Below are 22760 nucleotides of genomic sequence, written 5' to 3'. Positions count from 1 at the left end.
GGGATTTCCTAAAAATACTGGAGTGGATTGTCATTTCCTTCTCCAGGGGATATTCCTGACCCAGGGATTGAACCTGTGTCTTGCATCTTCTACATTGGCAGGCAAATTCTTTATCACTGTGCCACCTGGGAAGCCCCCATGGTTTATCATAGGATTTTTTTTTTTTAATTGGAGGATAGAGAACTATTCTTGATATTCAAAAGTTAAATTGCCAAACACAATACCAAATATGTATTTGTGGGTCAGAGCCACAGGTCAGCAGAAGGAACCCCAAATTTGAAGTCTCTTTGACAACTAAGACTCCTAGACCTAGAGAAAACTACTCACAGTCACATTTTAAGATATAGTAATTTGTCTACAGAAAAACTCCTGAGTAGAATATTATGTTACTAAATTATTTTTAATAGTGAAAAAAAAATGTGGGCCCATAAAAATAAAAGCCAATCCACATTATCTCTCATTAAGTAAGTTTTTCTTTAATGATTAACAGAGAGCTTTGGAATTCAATGATGTAAATATTGATTTGAAAATTCTGAACACTATTAAAAGAAAATGAAACCACACACAACATCTCTTGAAACTCAACTTGTCCACACTACAGACAAACCAAACAGCATTTCTTATGGAATTCTCAAGGACAACTGGGGAAACTGATTTGGACATAACAGACACAGTGCTAAATATAAGATGATGGAGATGAGAAGATAAGGTAAAAACGGGAGGTTACCACACAAGTGCGACGTGACTTAAGATGAAAGTTGTTTCTTTAGAAGATCTTGTGTTTGTTTACAAATCCTAAGATATCTTTAACTCTGAAAATATTTTTTTCCTTTCTTAGCTGTATTCTCTCTCCCATTTTTCCTCCTGTTACATACTTCTCAGGTTAGAAGCCTAGATTAAATACTTAACCACGCTATTTACCCCCAATCTCCTATTTGACCTTCATTTCCACTGGTCCAGCTGCAAAACCAAAAAAAGTCACAATGAACCCAAAGTCACTATCTCTAAGCAGACTTGTAAAGGCCCTGAGGATGACATACCTCAGGAAATAGAAATATGTTATCCCTCAATTTTCAGGTATTTTTTTCCTAAAATGTTCTCATACTATTTGTTTCTGAAAACCAGGAATTCGAAATTAGTAATGACAGGAAAGATATTCTAGCCAAGGGAATAAATAGATATCCTTTACAGTTTATGTGCCCTATTTTTAGTGTTATTTACTTAACTCTGACGACCAAGGACTAAAGCATAACAGGAATATAAACGTCTCACAAGTATCAGTGTTTATTAACACATGTAATCAGCCCATCTATTCTGATTTAAATGTGTTATTTCAAAGCAATTTACATACACAAAAAATGGAGAAAATAAGTTTGTAGTGAAAAAAATCTAATTTTCATAAGTTGTTTGGATTGTCTACAATGTATTTGAAGGCAAAGTATGATTTCTTTTAAATATTTCCTAGTGATGGTCACCTATCCATCAATAATTTGAGCTCTGTGTGTAACAGTATCAAAAGGCATTACTGCATAAGCTCTGGGAAAGCCCTCAAATCCAAAATGTTGTCTTTTTTTTTTTTTTTTTTTTTTAAATTTGGGGGAAGGTTTGTCATTTTATTTTTCTCTTCTGCAGCCCAAGGCCAGCCAGGTTCCTTGAGGTGAACACTGAGGGATGTCAATGTTGTCTGAGCAGGTACCAAAGGAGGCACCTGAATAGGGAGGGGAACTAAACAAAAGAACTTCTTGAGAGAAAGTAAGATTCTATGTGTTCTGCTCTTTTTAAAAGGTCTATTTCACTTCAGCTTGCTTAACAGTGAAACAGTATTCCTCTCTTCTCTTAACTGTTTACAGAAACTGCTGATTTCCCAGCCTCTCAAAACCAAAGAGTGGAAGTGAAAACTTGCTTAGCTATTTCCTCAACTCAAATCAGACACATCACAACTATTTCAGGCCATATGACTAAACTGCTCTGGACTATTTAAACCAATGAGGTAAAAAAACAGATGGAGACACCAGATAACGTTAAATTTGCACTGAGAATGAAACTACAAAATTTAAGCTAAGGAGGATGCAAATGAGATCACTGGAATGTTTCTTAAGAATTGGTAAATACTTGAGATGCATTAGAACTGACAAACAACTAGAATTCTGCACATGGGAGAATTCTGCACATTAAATCCTGCACGTTAGGGTTTAATGGGCAAGATAGTTATGTTCTCTACAGAAACTTATCAGTTATTTAAGGCTCTGATGAGAAATCTTTACTTCTATAAAAACAAGGCTTAAAAAAAAAAACAAATTCTTTCTTTCTTCACTTAAATAAAATTTATATAAATGAATAATAAGCAACTTACAATGTATATCCTTGCCACGTCCAAGTCACAGTATCCTAGAATAACAATAGTATTTAAACTATTACAGAAAAAATATCAAACAAAACCAAAAATTTTATTTTGATATTGGTATTCATATACTTCCTTTTTGAATTAAAAGCAATATGTTGAAAAGCAAAACAAGCACTAAACAATAGTGAAGTGATCTATCAGTTCTTGGATTATATATCTACATGGCAAAGAGCTGTCTTGTCATCCATATGTAACCACGTATCTTTTTCTGGAATTAAGTTGATCTGAATTTTTTTTTTTAAATGATTGTGTATGCTTAACTATTTTCCTAATAAAAACATATCTGGATAATTAATTGGCTTACAAAAACCAGAATACGTCAGTTCTCAAAAAGAAGTTTATATTGGAGAAGAGACTATAGAAATGAAATAGTACAGAGTGAAAAAATTTGGATAAATGACAAATACAAATCCATAGGCAGAAGTATATTAAGTAAAAATTTGATAAATTTTAACTAAAAGTGTGCAAAGCTGAGAAATCAACCACTGATAGGAAGTTGATCAAGAACTCAATCTTAAATAACATAGAGCATGAATAATTACATCCTGCCTTTTTATGTAAATTCTGTAGTAAAGAAAGTTCCTCTCAGAAACAAAATATCCATCTCCCTGCCAAAAAATAACTTTCTTTAGGAAAATGGTGACACAACCAATATCCAGAAGACGACAATACATCTTGCTGGAGCAAAGGCTATTTCCTGAGCCCACATGGACTTTCTGTAGAATGTGAAGTTCTTTGCAGCTGTTTTCTTATTTAAGCTACTTGCCAAGTGTCTCAGCTACTAAGTACTGAGTGTCATTGAACACCAAGCCTCTTCCAAATTTATCCTGCTACTTCAATCCTTCTCCACCAGTAATAACCATTGAATCAGGAGATGTTTTTCCTTTCAAGCTTAATGAAAAATCAGAACTTTGTGAGAGCTTTTTCAAATCTAATCTAAGAGACCCTGGAGCTGAGACGTACTCATACCATCACAGGGACAACAGGGCAGAAGCTAAGGAGATATCTTCCTGTAGCTTAGTAATAGCAAAAGCAGTATCAAAAATTGGTATCAACCAATTTGTGCCTACCTGGCAAGTTTTTCTTAAGAAAGTATCTTTTTTTTAAGGTTATAAACCAGGCTTCAGACTTTTAAAAAGAAAACTTTATTGAATTTGTTACAATATTACTTCTGATATTTATGTTCTGGTTTTTTGGCCATGAGGCACATAGGATCTTAGCTCCTCAACCAGGGATCCAACCTTCACCCCCAACACCAGAAGGTGAAGTCCTAACCCCGGACCACCAGGGAACTCCCCAATCTTGCAAATTTTTAAAAACTAAATGTGGCAAGGAGAATGAGACTGCCCACCTGTTCCCACCATTTACCCATTCATCAATTTATTCAAGCAAAAGGGGTCCTAGGATATTTGTGCTGTTTGGAATGGTGAGATTCTTCTCATAGTAAAATTTGATGCTTACCAGCTTGTTTGGGTATCTGAGGAGAATTGGCTGCACTGGAACTCCTGGAATGAAGGCTCCTATAACCACATAGTGAAATTTTATAACATGCTCTTTATATGAATACAAGTTTTACAGTGAATTAAAAATTAATAATAAATGATGTAAATATACTAAATGTTTTAAGAGTACACATAAACTATTGGCTGAATGTTGGTAAATTCCTAACGTTAGCCAAAATGAGAGATTTTTAAATTTAGAAATATGTAAGCAAAATATTAAATGTTATGCCTAAGTCACTTAAAATATTATTTTTATCTCCATTTGTTTTCATTTTCCAAATACCTTTTATTCAACAATTTTTTTTTTAAGAGGAAAAGATAAAATAAAGAGAAGAAAATGTCGATGAAACTAAAAGCTGAACCACTAACTACCACACTTGCTAGAGTGAGTTCTGACTTTGGTTCTGAGCATTCTAGCAGCCAGTACAAAAACATTTTAAAATATTAGTAATGACTGTTAAATGACATATGAAATTATAAATTGCTATAAAATTCACAACTTCATAATATTTTAAAAAGGCATGACCCTCAGAAGGAATTGAAAGCATTATAATGATAATTTAAATAGGTTTTCTTTTTTTGAAATAGGTTTTCTAACTTGATAACACGGACCCCAAGTGTCTGTGGGGGTTGTTCTCGGAGGAAAAGAAAAATTGCTAGTGGTTTCTGCTCAAACACACACACACACACACACACACACACACACACAACATTCCAAAGAAGAAGGTGTTATGATACCAAAAGAGAAAGTAAAAGAGTGAGTTGTGGATTCACAGTATTAAAAACATTTTATCAGAAAATAAGAAATGCTCCAAGCAAACTGATGAGTTAGTTTGTATATTTATTATTAGCTCATTTGAGAAATCATTATTTTGTCACAATACATAATTTAATTGATCTCACCTGGTTTAAAAGTAATCAAACAGGACCGATTAGTACAAGTACCTTCTGGGAAAACTAGTATCTTGGGAGAAAAGGAATAGATTTAATATTTCAGTCTAATTAACAGATTACCTCTATACTTGCTTTCTTATGACTTCACAGTTGCCAACTTTTATAAAGCAAAAATAAAAGGCTAGCACTTGATTTCAGTGAAACCTAGAATCAGATCGTTCAGTTTTGCTCTAAAAGAGGTATAGTCTGACCATTAACCTGAAAATGAATTAAAGTTTTGAAGAGAGAATATACCCAGTAAATGTTTCTTAATGATGATGCTAATGATCTGAAAAGGGTTCAAAGAAGCTGTAGACCCTGAATCATGGTCAAAGTTGCATTCATTTTATGCAATATTAAATTCTTTCTTCTACTGGTATACATCTTTAACTAAATCATTTGCTACTTCTGCTTCAATTTTCCCATTAAATGATATTCCCTCTTACAACATACAGTTTCAGGTTGTACTGAGAAAAAAGGAGGAAATACCAACAATATGCTTTATGCTTACTTGAATTTGTTGACATACGGAATACAATTTAATACTCTTTTCTGAGGAGGTGTTTTTAGTTTTTAATATATTATGATTTCCACACAAAAACTATGCACTACAGTTCCCCATTAACTGAATAAAACAGCAGGTTGATTTTTCTGAAACTTCTGGAATTTAGCAATGAATAAATTGCTAAGCACAGAAACAAAATCCCTGCACTTACAGCATTTAGTAATGGGTATTTTGTAATAATTAAAGTAATTAGTAAGCTAAACTGCCATAAAACAAGTTATTTGTAAAATAAAAATTGTGAATAGGTGTGATTCCATTCTCCAACTTAAAAAACAAACAGGTTTCCTATTCCAATTAGATACAATAACAAATATAATTCATGTAGTGGATATTCTATAGCTATACCATGAAGAATAAATTAATATAGAGTAAATCATAAACTCTCAAGAATCCCAGGGACGGGGGAGCCTGGTGGGCTGCCGTTTACAGGGTCGCACAGAGTCGGACACGACTGAAGGGACTTAGCAGCAGCAAGAACTAGAAGGGGCATTAAACATCATATAGCATCTCTAATACTTGAATTCTTTTTATAATATCCCCTCAAGTGGTTGCCTAGCCAATGCCTGAACATTCCAGAAAGAGGTTCCAAATCAGACCATTCTAATTTTGGACAGGAAGTTCCTTGAAATGAGCAAAGTGAACTGAAATCTTGTTTACTTTCACCCACCAGTCCTAGATAAATTCCTTGGAGCCAAAGAGCAAAATCAAATCCTTATTCCAAATGTCATTTCTTCCCAGTCACTCTTTAAATCATTCCTCACATGCCTTGGTTTCTAAAACCTCCTGGCTGATCATACGCCTCTTAGTACTTTAATATCTAAACATTACCACAAGTATCCAGATCACCTCAGGACCATGAGTTCTGCTAGCAATCACTTGTTTTCACCTGGGCAAAGGCAGGGGGGTACTTATCAGAATCACCCATGAGGCTCTATTTATGCAATAAATGTTGCTCCTTCCACACCTTCAAAAGCATTCCAGGGACTTCCTTATGGCCCGGTAGTTAATAATCTGTCTTCCAATGTGTGGGGGAGGTGGGTTCAATCCCTGGGCAGGGAACTAAGATCCCACATGCTGTGGGGTAACTAAGACCAGACACAGCCAAAAATAAATAAACTAAAAAAAAAAAAAAAAAAGCATTCCAGGGGAAGGAGGAGATGGGATGGTAAAATGTAGAAAAGTTCTACAGGTGATTCTGAAATGCCCCCTGAACTGAAAAGCACTATCTAAATATACTTCAGATAATCTTAAGATATTAATCACTTTCAAAAAATACCCACCCACCATATTTTTGAGTATAACTGAGCTTTAGTATCTCATCTTTAAAATGATAAATTCAGAGGTAGAGAATTATGTTTTATGACACAAAGTGAAAACCAGTTCAAAGAGTTTGGAGAATAAAAAAGAACGATACATTTAATTCTAGGAGTATCTCATGCAGAAGAGGACCTCTTAATCCCTACTCATTTATCCTGCTTTTATTATGCTAAAGACAACTAGCATACGGTGTACCCTGATATTGTTATCTGTGGATCCAAACGAATATATACAAGTGTACAAAAAATAAATTCTCAATATATTTAAATAAACATCTATTGTGTTTTACCTGGGGCCATTCCCCTCCTGATGTGGCCCGCCTTATTATTTCATTTATTGTGTTTTTTCGAGAATCTGGATCTACACGGGACACCAACACTGGCTGCAAGGCCCGCAATATTCCTTTAAAACAAATGAAAGGTCAGAAGTCATTTTTTGGGCTACAGCTACTATAGAAATGATACCAAATCATAAAACAAATTGCATGGAAAATTAAAAAGATAGCAAATCAAAGAGAACAACTTAAAAAACCCTCTAACTCAAAGTTTGTTAGAACTTATTAATAGATTCTGGCTTCAAAAGGACAGGTGGCTATTTATACCTAAAAATATTTCATTGATTTCACAGAAGTTAGCAACAGGAATATGAAAAAAAAAATGCAATTTTCTCCCTAAAAGACTTCTCAATTTACATTAAACATTCGCAATACGCTATAAGATTGTCTTGTTTTATTTGGGGAATATTCCTGCAATAATATTGCAAACTGATTATGTGAAGCCATAGTACATGTGGGTAGGGGGCAATTGCTATTTATCTTAATAAAATTTTCAGTGCAATAGTCTTTTAAGTAGGTAGCTTCCCAGCACAATAAACCTCATTTCACCAAAAATCTATTGCTAAACAACTTTGGGGGGAAATGTCATGTTACACAAAGCAAGGTGGTTATCTTTAAAAAAAAAAAAGGAAGAGAGTGTGTGTGTCTTTCTTAGCTGAATGACAAAGCTGTAAGAACTGCTATCATTTTCTCTAGAGTACCAAGACAGCATCAGGCAATTTTCAAACCTACCCTCTCACCACCTGATGCTTGGCAATAGCCTTGGGACAACTGGAAGCAGTTACTTAGAGACTAATCCCCAGGGGAGAGAGCAAAGCATCTGGTGGGAAAAAACATTCCACTTGTTTCATTATTTTTATGTCAGGAAGCATTTATTGTTCTACGTCATAATTTTCAACAAGTTACACATTTTTCCCTCATGGAGATTTGGGGGCAATAATGAAGAAAACAGAGTTAGGAGAAAAGACTTATTGCATTTATCAGCCTAATACCCTGAAGAGAAATTCACTGAAATACTAGGTAACTGGTGCTTTCACAAATTCTTCAATTAAATTCTCTCTTAAAAAAATTTACCATATTTTGTATTGAAAAACTGTTCTTTTGGGCTTAGGAGCAGGAAGAAGTGATGGTGCAGCAACAGAGGTAAGGTTTAAAAAGAATGATAGGGGATTTCCCTGGTGATCTGGTGGTTAAGACTCTGTGCATTCCCTGCAGGGGGTGCCGGTTTGATCCCTGGTAGGGAAACTAAGATCCCACATGCTGCACGGCACGGCCAAAAAGATAAATGAAATAAATAAATAAATATTTAAAAGAGTTATATCTGAAAGGTTTAAAAATTAAAAAGAAAATAAAAAGAATGATGAGGTATATAGGTAGGGAGGTCTTTAATCTTTTTTCATAAATTCATTCTTTTGATATTATACCTCATTAAAAGCAATGAAATATGTTTGAAGTGTTTTATTATTTTTAAGTCTTCAAAAAATTTATCAGTAAACTATACAGAACTTTCTAAATTTAAAGCATGAACATGAAAATATTTTATCACTGTTGTCTTACAGAGTACTTACTGCCAACCAGAGGCACCTGCACATTTTCATTTCGAGACACTATAGAAGGTAATCCAGCTGCAACACAGGCAATTCCATCAAAGAATGTTGAGTGAGGGGCAACGACAAAAATTGGTGCTTCCAACGGAGTTGCAATCTTTCCTTTCACAGTAACTACAAACCCCATTGAGAAGAACATGGCATGGCCTAGAAACTTCAAGACTGGATGAGTAATTTTCCTTTGGAAATAAATATAAAAATGGACATAATTAGCTTTACCAATTGCAGCTACCAGCAGGGTTTTACTCTAAAGCACAAAGCAAAAACCAAAACACGTCAGCACTTCATTTTAAAATATCAGCTAGGAAGAATGGCTAACACTTCAGCGGAGCTCTTTCTGCCAGGCACTGTTCTAAGTACTTTATGCATATTAATTTCTTTAATCCCTAGCCCAATTTTATGAAATATAGAGCATTTATCATTATTCCCACTTTACAGATGATAAAACTAAGGCCCAGAGAAATAATTTTTCCAAGGCCACGTGGCTAAGTGGCTCCATTATTCTGTGACTATAAAGTAATAAGAATGAATTTTCAACATGCATCCCCCACTGAGAAATTCAAATCAGTCTTGTCCTTCATATGAATCACCTTAGATATCTATATTTGTGTAACACAGATGCTGCTACCCCCAAAAACACTCTTAGAACTAGCATGTTGAAACAGTCCTCAGAGTTATTTTAAAAATAAAATTTTAAAAGTAAGCTTTATTACTTATATCATTATAGCCCTTAAAAATCATGAAGAATCTTAAGAAGTAAATTTATTATCTCACTTCCTGGAACAAAGATGCACTTAATTCTGGTTATTGATTTGTTTACTATTTTAAAAGAATCTGTCATTAAAAATTAATTAAATCAAATTGTGCCAGGAATTCTGTTGGACACATAAGACAAGTAAGATCCAGTCTCTGTCTTTGATAAACTCAATTGCATAGAAAAACAAAAACACAGTCCTAGAAGTGCAAACACACGATGGACATCTCAGTATATGAATAAGCATACAGCTTTTCATGAAAAATATGTGTCTCCCATAAGACATCTAACAGGAGTTTTAAAAAATGAGCTTCCTATTGAATTCTCTCAACATTCACATAATAATATTGTGAGGAGCTATTAAGCAACTAACTCCCAAGGAAGTTTCTCTAACTTTTATTTCATGGTGAGAAGTGAGACACAGAAAGCCCAAGTACTTTTCAGGAGGGCACAGGGAAATGATTGCTCTCTCCTTGCTCTGTAGTTTAAGAGCTGAGATCTTTATTTATTTAGAGATAAAGAACTCACCCCGTCACAGAACTTTCAGACCTGTTTTTGATTTATAGTGATGTAGCCTCTAACAAGGTCCAATCCCTGGGTTGGAAAGATCCCCTGGAGGAGGGCATGGCAACCCACTCCAGTATTCTTGCCTGGAGAATCCCCGTGGACAGAGGAGCTTGGAGGGCTACAGTCCATGGGGTTGCAAAAAGTCGGACACGACTGAGCGACTAAGCACAACACAGCACAGTCTCTAACGACTGCATTCCAAAAATATCCTATATTCAGAGCCACAATTGTTGATCACTGCCTAAACTTCAATAAATTCTTCTAATCTTGATTCACCTAATATTTAGACATAGTTACTTCTTACCTCTTCCAACCAGTTATTGGGTGGGTCAGCTTTTCAGGACAGCATGCTGTTGAAATTGCAGCCAGTGACCACGACAGTAATAAAATTATTGCAACCAATAGGGCACGAATTGGAAGCAGGATAATTCCAAGGAAGAAAATCTGAAAGTCAAAGTTGATTAAAAAAAAAATAGATGACATTATTTTAATGCTGTAGTTATCAAACAGACATACTTAAAAGAAAAATCTTAGGCTATTCAAACTTTCACTCAAAGATGAATTGAGCATTACCCTGCACCAGGCAACGATCTAAGCACAAAGGAAATAAGACATTATATCTGACCTCACAAAGTCTGCTAGGCAGCAAAAGAAATAGGGGAGAAAACCAGTGAATGTGAATAGGGGTTGCTGGGGAAACAAAGAAAAGGTGTGTTGGGCTTAGTGGTAGTGCGGGATTAGTAGTTGTGACACAGAGGCTTAGTCGCCCTGCGGCACGTGGAATCTTCCCAGACCAGGAATTGAATGCCCTGTCACTGGCATTGCAAGGGTCTTAACCACTGGAAGTCCAGTTGTATCATTTTAAAATGTCACTGGTAGTGTATGAGAATTTCAGTCACTGTATATCCTTGCTGACATTTGGTGTTTAAAATCACTTCAAAAAAATCAATTTTATGAAGGCATAATTTACATAAAATACAATGCACCTATTTTAAATATGAGCTTTTCAAATGCATAGCCCTATGCAGACACCACCATAATCAAGATATAGATCATTTCCATCACTCAAAAAAGCTCCCTTGTGTCTCTTTGTAGTCAATGTATCCTCAGTGTATGGCAACCACTGACAATCTTTCACTATAGTTTTTGCCTGTTCCATATTTTCATATAAATGAAACCACATGGTATGTACTCTTTTATGTCTGGCTTCTTTCACTTCATATTTTTGAGATTCAACCATGTTGTCATATGTATCAGTAATACAGTCTTTTTCATTGCAGAGTGATATTCCATTGTATGAATATACTGCAATTAATTTACCTATTAATCTGTTCAGGGACCTTTAGCCTATTATAAGTTCTTATCTATATGAGTAAACATCAATTTTTGAGACTCATTTGAGACATACATTTTCATTCATGGTAGATGGTGGTAAAATTGTCAGGCCAGGTGAAATGTGCTTAAAGAACATGCTGAATTGTTTTCCAAAGTGGTTGTGTCGTTTTATACCTCCACCAATGAAGTGTGAAAGTTCCTGTTGCTTCACATCATCAATTTTCAGTGTTGTCAGTCTTTGTAGCCATCCTGGTGCGTGTAAAATGATATCTCATTGTGGTTTCCTTAATGAACAATGATGCTGAGCAAATTTTTTCACGTGCTTATTGGTCATGCCTTTAACCTATCTGTTCAAGTCTTTAGTCCATTTTCATTGGGTTGTTAGTCCTTTTCCGATCAATTTTTAGGAGGTCTTCATATATTGTTTACAAGCCCTTTTTCAATATATATATTGAAAATATTTTCACCTATTCCATGGTTTGCTTTTTCATTTTCTTATTGGTTATCTTTCAATGAGAAGCGTTTTAATTCTGATGAAGACTAATTTATCAATTTAGTTCTCTTCTGCATCCTTTCTAAGAAATCTTTACCTATCTCAAGATCATGAAGATATTTTATATCTTCTTCTTCTAGATGATATATGGATTTTGCTTTTATGTTCAAGTCTATGATCCATCGTAAATTACTTTCTGTGTGGTGTACAGTAGAGATCAAGTTTCATTTTTATCTACAGATTTATCTAGTTGTTCCAAAACCAGCTCCGCACCCCCGCCCCCCCGACCCCCAACCCCCCCACTGCCCCCTGCCCTGTCCCCCCCACCCGCCGACCTGCCTCCCCTGTGAGGCCTGTGGGATCTGAGTTCCTGGACCAGGGATCAAAGCGTGCCCCTTCCAGGGAAGTGCAGAGTCTTAACCATTGGACCACCAGTGAAGTGCCATCCCCAGAACCAAATTTGAAAAGACTCCACATTCCCCAATAAATTTTGTTGGCCACTTTGTCAAAAAATCAATTGAACATACATGTAGGCTCTCTATTCTGTTTTGTTGATCCGTTTGTCTGTCTGTCAATTCCCTACTCTCTTAATTGCTGTAGTCTTGTAGTAAGTCTTGAAATCTGGTAGCGTATGTCCTCCAACTTTCTATTTTTCAAACTTCTTTTGGGATAATCTAGATCCTTAGTATTTCCACGTAAATTTCAGAATTAATCTGTCAGTTTCCACACAAAAAGCCTGTTGGAATTTTTGTTGAGCTTTCTATGAACTTATAGATCAATTTGGGAGGAATTACCATCTTAATAATGTTGATTCTTCCAACTTACAAACATGGTATAGCTCTTTATTTTATGTAAATCTTCATTAATTTCTTACAATAGTGTTCTGTTGTTTTCATTGTAGTGGTCTTGAATCTGCCTGCAAAGCAGGAGACCCTGGTTCAATTCCTGGGTTGGGAAGATCTGCTAGAGAGGAGACAGGCTACACACTTCAGTATTCTTGGGCTTCCCTGATGGCTCAGCTGGTAAAGAATCTGCCTGCAATGCGGGAGACCTGGGTTTGATCCCTGGGTTGGGAAGATCCCCTGGAGAAGGGAACAGCTACCCACTCCAGTATTATGGCCTGGAGAATTCCATGGACTAGTCCATGGGGTCGCAAAGAGTCGGACACGACTGAACGACTTTCACTTATTGCTATCATGAGATTATTTAATTTCATTTTGCAGTTGCTGCTGGTATACAAAGTTGATTTAAAATTTTAATATTTAAACATTATTAAGATGACAAAACCAATTTTGAGTAACTCTGTTGGATTAAGAGGATTATGCATCATATTTTCTTTTGGTAATAAGTTATCTCTGTAGGAAGGCCTTCTTTTGACACTATTGTGATTATTTTCCTCTCTTTCTTCATAGTACTTACTAAGACATGGAATTATATATATTTCTATACTTGCTTATTTAACTTTTTCAGTGAAATACAGGCTTAAGATAGGCAGAGTCCTTTTTTCTCTTGTTTATTATATCTCTGTCTCCAGAGAGTAACATTGTGCCTGGCATATGGAAGGCATCCAACAAATATTTTTGATATGGTAAATGACCCATAGTTATAATTCCATATTCTATTGAGGAAAGAAAAGCTAGGCTAATTTTCTCCATGCCACTATGGAACAGACCCTTAAACAGTCAAAAAGAGAGGAGGAGCAGTAAAGCTAAGTAAGCCCTATGAGATGCAGAAGTGACAACAATCCTTAAACAAGATGTTGATCATCATTTAAGATTAAATTTAGCCTATATTCATCATATTGAGTCATCCTTAAACACAAGTATATCAATCTTTTAAACTGGATAATACAGACAACATTGTTTTTCAATCATGTCTATTGAAATTTTCCTTTACCCAGACTGTTTAAGCCATTGAAACTACTTTGGAATCTCTGTCTACATGCATTTTAACGTTTTAAAAAATATTGCGACTATATTCATTTCTATCCAATCCAAGTGGTAAGTTTTAAGTACAGTATACAATTTGTCGGAGAATGCAATGGCACCCCACTCCAGTACTCTTGCCTGGAAAATCTCATGGATGGAGGAGCCTGGTGGGCTACAGTCCATGGGGTCGCTAAGAGTCGGACACGACTGAGTGACTTCAATTTCACTTTTCACTTTCCTGCAATGGAGAAGGAAATGGCAACCCACTCCAGTGTTCTTGCCTGGAGAATCCCAGGGACGGGGAAGCCTGGTGGGCTGCCGTCTCTGGGGTTGCACAGAGTCAGACACGACTGAAGCCACTTAGCAGCAGCAGCATACAATTTGTAGATAACAAATGACATTGATAACTATCAAGATCAGCAAGCAATACCAGGTTCTTTCACGTATTATTTCACTTAAGTTTAACCCTCCTTTGATGTATTATTATTCCAATTTAATAGATAAGGAAAGGAAAGTGAAGTTCAGAGAGGTCAACTGACTTGGCCAGTCATACAACTTATAAATGACAGGGCCTGAGCAGGTTTTCTAAGACTAGTGATCATTCCATTATATTACAATTCTTATAGAGTTACTTGGAAGTGCTCTCTAAATGGTTGCAGGCATACTATTTAAAAACCAAAAACTCAGTAATCCAGGCACAATGTACATACTTACAAACATGCCACTTTGAGCCTCTCTCCAATACATGAACCAGAAGAGATGGACATACTTTCATTTAAGTATAACTGATTTGATGAACTCAGGTCAAAAGGAATTCTGAATGAGAGTCAATGAATTTGCTAAGTGTTTCTGAGTGACTTTCATCTTCAGAAATTTTAAGATATCATGGGAATATCAATGTGGGCTTCCCTAGTGGCTCAGACGGTACAGCGTCTGTCTGCAATGCAGAAGACCCGGGTTCGATCCCTGGGTTGGGAAGATGCCCTGGAGAAGGAAATGGCAGCCCACTCCAGCATTCTTGCCTGGAAAATCCCATGGACCACGGAGCCTGGTAGGTTACCGTCCATGGGGTCACAAAGAGCCGGATATATCAATCCATTTTAAGACACATTTTAAGATCACATTTTTAAACATTTAGTTTCTTTACAAAGAGGTATTGCTACATTCATTATCTTCCTCTTCCTTTCTCATACCTTCGCACCCATCAACCATTACTGTAACCACCACCCACACTGCTTAGCCCAGCACTTAACCTATCTCTGCCACAGAGGACAATGGTCTCAGTGCAGATAAGCATGCTGTGCAAAAATTACACTATTTCAAATCCAAAGTAAATAAATATGTAAGATGGACAGGAAACATTAAAACTATTTTTTTTCCCATGCAGAACACATAGAACAAATGTAGCTTGCATAGTCTATCTTGTTCTCTGATCACTAACTTCACCAAAGAGGAAGTCCAAAGAGTGAGTGTAACTGCTAATGGTAAAAGCAGTGCTTTACAAGAAAAAGGAAAGGACAGGAACTTCCTTTTTGTATAGAGCTGTTTTTAACAACCAGAGAAAGTCTCTCGTCCTTGAATCTACGTCCTTAAATCTATGAGAAGTGTTTGGGTGAAAATTGATTCAGGACCAAAAACTCTTGAATACCTTAAACGGACCCATATTATTCCTTTTCTTAGGTTGTGATTTCCCACCCTTGACGCAACTGCTCCACCAAAACATCCCACCTTTCTTTTGGTTCTAATTTCAGACCTGGGTTCTCTGCCTTCTCCCTCACTCTTCTCATCCCAAAAGGACTCCTCTCCTTCCCTCAGGCAAAACAACAACAAAAAGCTCCCCAAACTCACTCTCCTGCAGTACAATGAGCTCCTACTACACCTCCACACACTCAGGTTGAAGTTCTTCTCCCAGAGCCCTTCCCTCCTCTCAGTACGGAATGTTTCCTCTGCCATGGGCCTGCTCAGCCTCCTCCTGTTTAGCACCTTCTCCCAAGACCCACATGCTCTTTGTATCTTCTCTTCTCACACACACACCCAGACCTCCAAGCATCCTCCAAGGGTCCTAAATTCTCAGCGCAGCATCTCTGCCCCCTGCAGACTCCTGGCCCATTCAGAAGCCCTCCCCTCTCAGATCTACATCCCTTTCTTCCTCGAGCCTGGCTTCCCAGACTCACTCCTCTCAGTCACTTCCCCTTTACACCCACATTGCCGTCTAAAACAGCCTCCCCTGACGGACCCATGGCCCCCCTCAAACTGCCTCCTCCCTCAGATCCACACCCCTGCCCTGCATCTGTCTCCCCTGTCAGGCGTCCCTCACCTGGACTGCTTCCTCCCTCAGACCCACTCCCCTCACTTGGACCTGCCTCCGCTCTCAAACTCCGGTCGCTCACCGGAATCTGCTTTGCCTGTCAGTCTCTAGTCACTCCCCTGAATTTTAGTCAGACTCACATCCCTCACCTGGGTCTGCCTCCCCTGTCAGACGTCCCTCACCCGAATCTGCCCTCCTCCCTCTAACCCATGACACTCACTGGAATCCACCTCTCCTGTCAGACCCTCGCCCCGCACCTGGATGCGCCTCGCCACGCCCAGCCGCGTCTGCTGCACGAAGGGATTGAGCACAGGTGGTGGGAAGAAGGACGCCTGGCGGGGCACCATGGGCGGCCGCAGCCCCGCATTCCCGACGTCAGCTCCCGGCACAGTGGCCGCCACGGCCCGCGCGTCAGCGCACCGGTTCATGGCCGACCCTGGCGTCTGACTAGAGCGAAGCGACTCACGCGGAGCGCGCCAGTGGGCACCGCCGCCAAGACTCAGTGGGAGCCGCTTAGGAGTCCGGGGCTTCTGCGCAGGCGCCAAAGTTACCTAGCCGCCCTCTGCTCTCGCCCCGCCCCGCCCCTCTGGCTCCGAACACGCCCAGGTTCTGGCCCCACCCCCAACCCCCACCTCAAGCACAGTCCCACCCTTTTAGGTGTCTGGCCCTTCCTTTTGGGATTCATAGCTCTGCCCCCTTGGAGGTGAATGTTTTTTCCTTCAAAGCGACGCACCCGCAAGAGAGACAGTTTAGACTGTTCTCTGCCCCAGCATCAGGCCAACCTGGCTTAACTTTCGCTTTTACTGGCTCTTTGGCCAAATCATTGTCTCCATGAACCTCCGTGGCCCCATTCGTAATACCAAGATAAACCGAACCTGAATCTAGCGATTGTAGGAGCAACTCGTGGGCTGTTCCATTAAGAGGGCTCATTATCCAGGGTGGATCTGATTTCTGGTGCATATTTTGCTTTTGCTTAAACCAGTTTGAGTGTCATGTTTATCAGTTACAGCTGAAAGAGTCCTGACTAATATAGAAACTGGAGCCAGGAGTGGGCTGTCTTCCAGTCAAAATATGGACTGACAACGTGAAGATAGTTTTCCCAAGGAAAATTGAGCTGCAATAACTAGAAAAATACAAAACCACCATGGCCCTCTGAACTAGATGAGGAACCTGGTCTCAAAAAAAAGAGAAGTGACTTGGAAACTTGGAGACTGTTTGTCTCCACTTTACTCGCATCAGAGTCTGAAAAGAAATAAAAAGCATGATCAGAAGATCCACCAATGGAGCTGCTGCCAGGCTGGCTTCAGGAGAAGGCAGGACATAGGGACAGCAAATCCATGGAAGAAGGGAAGCGTTTTGATGTCCCTCAGCAAACACTCATCAGGCAAAAATGAAATCAGGTGACATGATCAAGGTATGAAAAGTGACTCTTGAGAATTGGAAGTGGCTTATGGCAGGTTTCAAGGAATCAATTGAAATATGTAGCACCTTAGAAACAAACATTCTGCCTGTAGCACTTCACTGTCAGAACCAGAGAGATCATGTGGTCTGGTGAAAAAAGAGCACAGCCTTGGAAATCCCAAAACCCAAAGCAAGGTTGAAGTCCAGGGTTAACTTACCACAGACCCATGACAAAAATCACTCCCCTTATTGAGCCTTTGTTTTCACTTATATAATGGAGAGAACAGGGTTCAGGAGTCCCTAAATTCTGCCTCCTGAGAATTCTGTATACAGGTCAAGAAGCAACAGTTAGAGCTGGACAAGGAACAACAGACTGGTTCCAAACCAGGAAAGGAGTACGTCAAGGCTGTATATTGTCACCCTGCTTATTTAACTTATATACAGAGTACATCATGAGAAATGCTGGGCTGGATGAAGCACAAGCTGGAATCAGGATTGCCGGGAGAAATATCAATAACCTCAGATATGCAGATGATATCACCCTTATGGCAGAAAGCAAAGAACTAAAAAGCCTCTTGATGAGAGTGAAAAAGTTGGCTTAAAATTCAACATTCAGAAAACTAAGATCATGGCATCTGGTCCCATCATTTCATGGCAAATAGAGGGGGAAACAATGGAAACAGTGACAGACTATTTCTTGGGCTCCAAAAATCACTGCAGATGGTGACAGACTATTTCTTGGGCTCCAAAAATCACTGCAAATGGTGACTGCAGCCCTGAAATTAAAAGACACTTGCTCCTTGGAAGAAAAGCTATGACCAACCTAGACAGCAAATTAAAAAGCAGAGACATTACCAACAAAGGTCTGTCTAGTCAAAGCTATTCGGTTTTTCCAGTAGTCATGTATCGATGTGAGAGTTGGACTATAAAGAAAGCTGAGTGCTGAAGAATTGATGCTTTTGAACTGTGGTGTTGGAGAAGACTCTTGAGAGTCCCTTGGACTGCCGACTTAATGGACACAAGTTTGAGTAGGCTCCAGGAGTTGGTGATGGACAGGGAAGCTCGGAGTGCTGCAGTCCATGGGGTTGAAAAGAGTCAGACATGACTGAGCGACTGAACTAAACTGAAATTAAAAGTGAAATGAAGGGAAAAAAAAGCATACCTATTGCCAAAAATCTGCTCCAAATTAGCTCCCCTGTATTAGAATTGTCTCCATAGGAGCTTTTATTTTTAAATTTTATTGGACTATAGTTGATTAAGATGAGTGCCAAAGAATTGATGCTTTTGAACTGTGGTGCTGGAAAAGACTCTTGAGAGTCACTTGGACTGCAAGGAGATCCAACCAGTCAATCCTAAAGGAAATCAACCCTGAATATTCATTGGAAGGACTGATGCTGAATCTGAAGTTCCAATACTTTGACCACCTGATGCAAAGAACTGACTTCTTGGAAAAGACCCTGATGCTGGGAAAAATTGAAGGCAGGAGGAGAAGGGGACGACAGAGGATGAGATGGTTCAGTCGTATCACCAACTCGATGGACATGAGTTTGAGCAAGTTCCAGGAGTTGGTGATGGACAGGGAAGCCTTGCATGCTGCAGTCCATGGCATCCCACAGAGTCAGATTGAGCGACTGAATTGAACTGATTTACAATGTTGTGTTTGTTTCAGGTATACAGCAAAATGATTCAGTTATACATATATTTATTCTTTTTCAGGTTCTTTTCTCATACAGGTTATTACAGAATATTGAGCAGACTTCCCTGTGCTATATAGTAGATCCTTGTTGGTTATCTATCTTATATATAGAACTATGTATATGTTAATCCCAAGCTCCTGATTTCTCTCTCCCCACATTTCCCCTTTGGTAACTGTAAGTTTGTGTTCAATACCTGTAAGTCTGCGTATGAATCTTTTTAGATCTCACAAAATTATTTTAGGATAATAAACCAAGTGATGATTAAAACAGGGAATTATTCTCTGGTGGTCCAGTGGCTGGGACTCCAAGCTCTCAATGTCGAAGGCCCAGGTTCAGCCCCTGGTCGGGGAACTAGGGTCCCACAGGCCACGCAGCACAGCCAACAGAATACAAACAAAACAAACAGAAAAAAACAAGTGATGAATAAAACAGGAAAAGAAAGAACTACCATGGGGCAAGGACATGCATTATCTTGGTATCTGTAGCTGAATTTCTTTAATATATTATGAAGAATTGAAAAACACAGCAAAACAATTTCACAGTTTTCCCATCAAGAGGCAGAGTCTTTCCCCATCCCTAGAATCTGGGCTGACCTCACAACTTGTTCTGACCAATAAAATGTGGCAGTAGTACCATGTGAGTTTTAGAGCCTGGGCCACAAGGGGCCTTATAATTTCTGTTCTCAAACTCTTGCCACTACTTAGGGAGGCTCAGGCCAACCTGCTGAATGACAAAGAGCTCATAGCGAGGGAGAGGCCCAGTGAGCAGGCAACACCAAGAGAGAGAGGAGCTTCCCCAGTGGCTCAGAGGAGCTTTCCCAGTGGCTCAAAGAATCCACCTGCTGATGCAGGAGACACAGCTTCAATCCCTGGTCCCAGAGGATTGAACATGCTATGGAGCAACAGAGCCCATGTGCTACAACTAATGAGCCACAACTAATGAGCCTGTGACCTAGAGCTTGGGAAGCACAACTACTGAGCCTGCAAATCATAATTACTGAGCCTATGTACTACAACAACCGAAGCCCGCATGCCCTAGAGCCCGAGCACTGCCACTAGAGAGTAGGCCCCCCCTCACAACTAGAGAAAAGCCCATGCAGCAACCAAGACACAGGACAGCCAAAAATAAAATAAATTAAAATTATTTTAAAAAGAAAGAAAGAAGGAAAGTGAGGGAGGCCTCCTTGAACCCTGGGCTGCCTTTGTGGCTCAGCTGGTAAAGAATCCGCCTGCAATACGGGTGACCTGGGTTCGATCCCTGGGTTGGCAAGATCCCCTGGAAAAGGGAAAGGCTACCCACTCCAGTATTCTGGCCTGGAGAATTCCATGGACTGTATAGTCCATGGGGTCGCAAAGAGTCAGATACAACTGAGCAACTTTCATTTTTTCACTACCCGGAAGAAGTTCAAGGGCCTAGCTGGACCTTTCGCTGGTAGGGGTTAGGGAAAGGATATTCCCAGTACCTGAGACCAGTTCGTCAAGCCCTGAGTGGCTGAGAGGTAGATGGAGTTGGTGAATGACATGCTTATCAATCAACTGCTCAGAGTAGCCTGAAGGCATGATGAAACTCGGACTCTGGGCCCTGGGACGGCTGCTCCTTCCAAGGTATTCACTGTAGAAATCTCAGAATCTTCCTACCCTACCAGATAGATGTAGCCTTTAGCTACTCATGTGACCTCTCTGAGCCTGCATACTCATCTCAAAATGGGAAGATTCATTCCTACCCCAAATAGATTGTGATAATAAGTAAAATAATGCCTGTGTAGCATTCATAGCAGAGAAGGCAATGGCACCCCACTCCAGTACTCTTGCCTGGAAAATCCCATGGACGGAGGAGCCTGGTAGGCTGCAGTCCATGGGATCACGAAGAGTCAGACATGACTGAGCGACTTCACTTTTGCTTTTCACTTTCCTGCATTGGAGAAGGAAATGGCAACCCACTCCAGTGTTCTTGCCTGGAGAATCCCAGGGACAGCGGAGCCTGGTGGGCTGCCGTCTATGGGGTCACACAGAGTCGGACACGACTGAAGCGACTTAGCAGCGGTAGCGTTCATAGACGTACATGCAAGAAATGGCACCTTTCAGGTATTACACGTGGAGCAGCTGGATTTTCTCAGTATAAAAAAGAACCTTAAAACAATGTATTACAGCCATGATATAAACTGTCCCTAGGGCTTCCCTGGTAGCTCTGTGGTAAAGAATCTGCTTGCAATGCAAGAGATCTAGGTTTGATCCCTGGGTCAGGAAGATCCCCTGGAGAAGAGAATGGCTGGCAGACCTGTGTGGCCCTTCAGCACAGAAGGAAGTCTCTCGAGTCCTTAAGAACCTGAGTGATTGAACAGGCCACAGGAGAAAAGAGGACTCCACTGAGGTCACCTCCAGAGACCTGTCCATTCCTCATCCCCTCCCCACCAGCCCTACCATGAGAGGAAGTAATAGACTGTTGGAACCAGGGAAGGTCTCTGAAATAACCCCAGGCCTTAAGTTCTGTTAGCAGCTCTGGTAGCTCAACTGGTAAAGAATTTGCCTGCAGTGCAAGAGACCCCGGTTCTATTGCTGGGTGGGGAAATTCTCCTGGAGAAGGGATGGGTTACCCACTCCAGTATTCTTGGGCTTCCCAGGTGGCTCAGCTGGTAAAGAATCTACCTGCAAAGCAGGAGACCTGGGTTCGATCCCTGGGTTGGGAAGATCCCCTGGAGGAGGGAATGGCAATCTACTCCAGTATTCTTGCCTGGAGAATCCCATGAACAGAGGAGCCTGGCAGGCTACAGTCCATAGGATGGTGAAGAGTTGGACATGACCGAGTAACTAAGCACAGCACAGCTCAGCAGCTCTAGAATTTCCATATAGGAGGGGATTAAGGATGGGCAGTCTGCTGGGAAGGAAGGGTAAGGAGCTTACCCATCAATAGAAGCTGTGTTTAGAATGCACACACAGTTCTCCCCTAGCTGTGTTTATTAGAGAGTTTGGGGGAGGGGAGATGGAGGGTAATGCTGCTGATGGAGATACTCGGTTTCCGACTAAAGCTTCTTCTCTAGGTCATCTTTGGCCTTACTCAGGATGTTATCCAGTATCTATGGTACCCTTGGAAAATCACTTTTCTCCAAGCTTTAGTTTCCTTATCAATCAAAGTTGACTGATAATAGCCTCCCTTTTTTAGGTTGCTGTAATCTAAATGAAATGATGCATGCGAAGGGTCTGGCACATAGTAAGCATCGTATTAATGGAAGGGGTGTTACTGTTAAATTCACTATTATTAGTATTAGAATTTATGTTATTGTCAAGGCAGAAACTGAGACTCAAGAAGAAAGGAAACCTTGAACAAGACCCTGCAATTAAATAACAGAAACTCTGCTTTGGCTCTTTCCATGGGACCAAGGGACTCCAGCTCACCCACCCAGAGAGTCTCTTGGTGATTACTTTGGCAGCTGTGACCTTTCCAGCAGATGTCACCTATGCCCTGCAGGGAGCAGAGATTTAGACTTTCTGTTTCCTCTTTGAGCTGGGGCTGGGGCTGGGGCTAGGGGTCCTCTCTAGGCTCCACTAAAACAGCCGGCAAACACATCCACTCAATTAGTGTCTTTATTCGTACTCACTGATTTTTCCCACGGGGAAA

The 22760-nt window shown here is 39.8% G+C and overlaps 1 protein-coding gene across 2 annotated transcripts in view; it reads right to left on the bottom strand.

Annotated features, from left to right (window-relative positions):
• LPCAT2 (lysophosphatidylcholine acyltransferase 2) overlaps positions 1-16581 on the bottom strand; it is a 67730-nt gene extending 51149 nt beyond the window's left edge. The window contains exons 1-7 of one of the 2 annotated variants that reach the window (NM_001205797.1): positions 16305-16561; positions 10288-10427; positions 8624-8841; positions 7011-7123; positions 4810-4870; positions 3866-3924; positions 2354-2388 (exon numbers count right to left, since the gene is read on the bottom strand). In NM_001205797.1, the coding sequence (NP_001192726.1) occupies positions 2354-2388; positions 3866-3924; positions 4810-4870; positions 7011-7123; positions 8624-8841; positions 10288-10427; positions 16305-16475 (797 nt within the window). In that variant the 5' untranslated portion in view covers positions 16476-16561. Of the gene's footprint in view, positions 1-2353; positions 2389-3865; positions 3925-4809; positions 4871-7010; positions 7124-8623; positions 8842-10287; positions 10428-16304 lie in introns of both variants that reach the window. The other variant, XM_015475738.3, reaches the window with a different exon arrangement.
• Between the last annotated feature and the right edge of the window lie 6179 nt (positions 16582-22760).

This window comes from Bos taurus, chromosome 18, assembly GCF_002263795.3.
Source record: "Bos taurus isolate L1 Dominette 01449 registration number 42190680 breed Hereford chromosome 18, ARS-UCD2.0, whole genome shotgun sequence".
Classification (NCBI taxonomy): domain Eukaryota; kingdom Metazoa; phylum Chordata; class Mammalia; order Artiodactyla; family Bovidae; genus Bos; species Bos taurus.
Note: the sequence above shows the minus strand (reverse complement) of the source record. Positions and strands in the feature narration are given on the sequence as shown.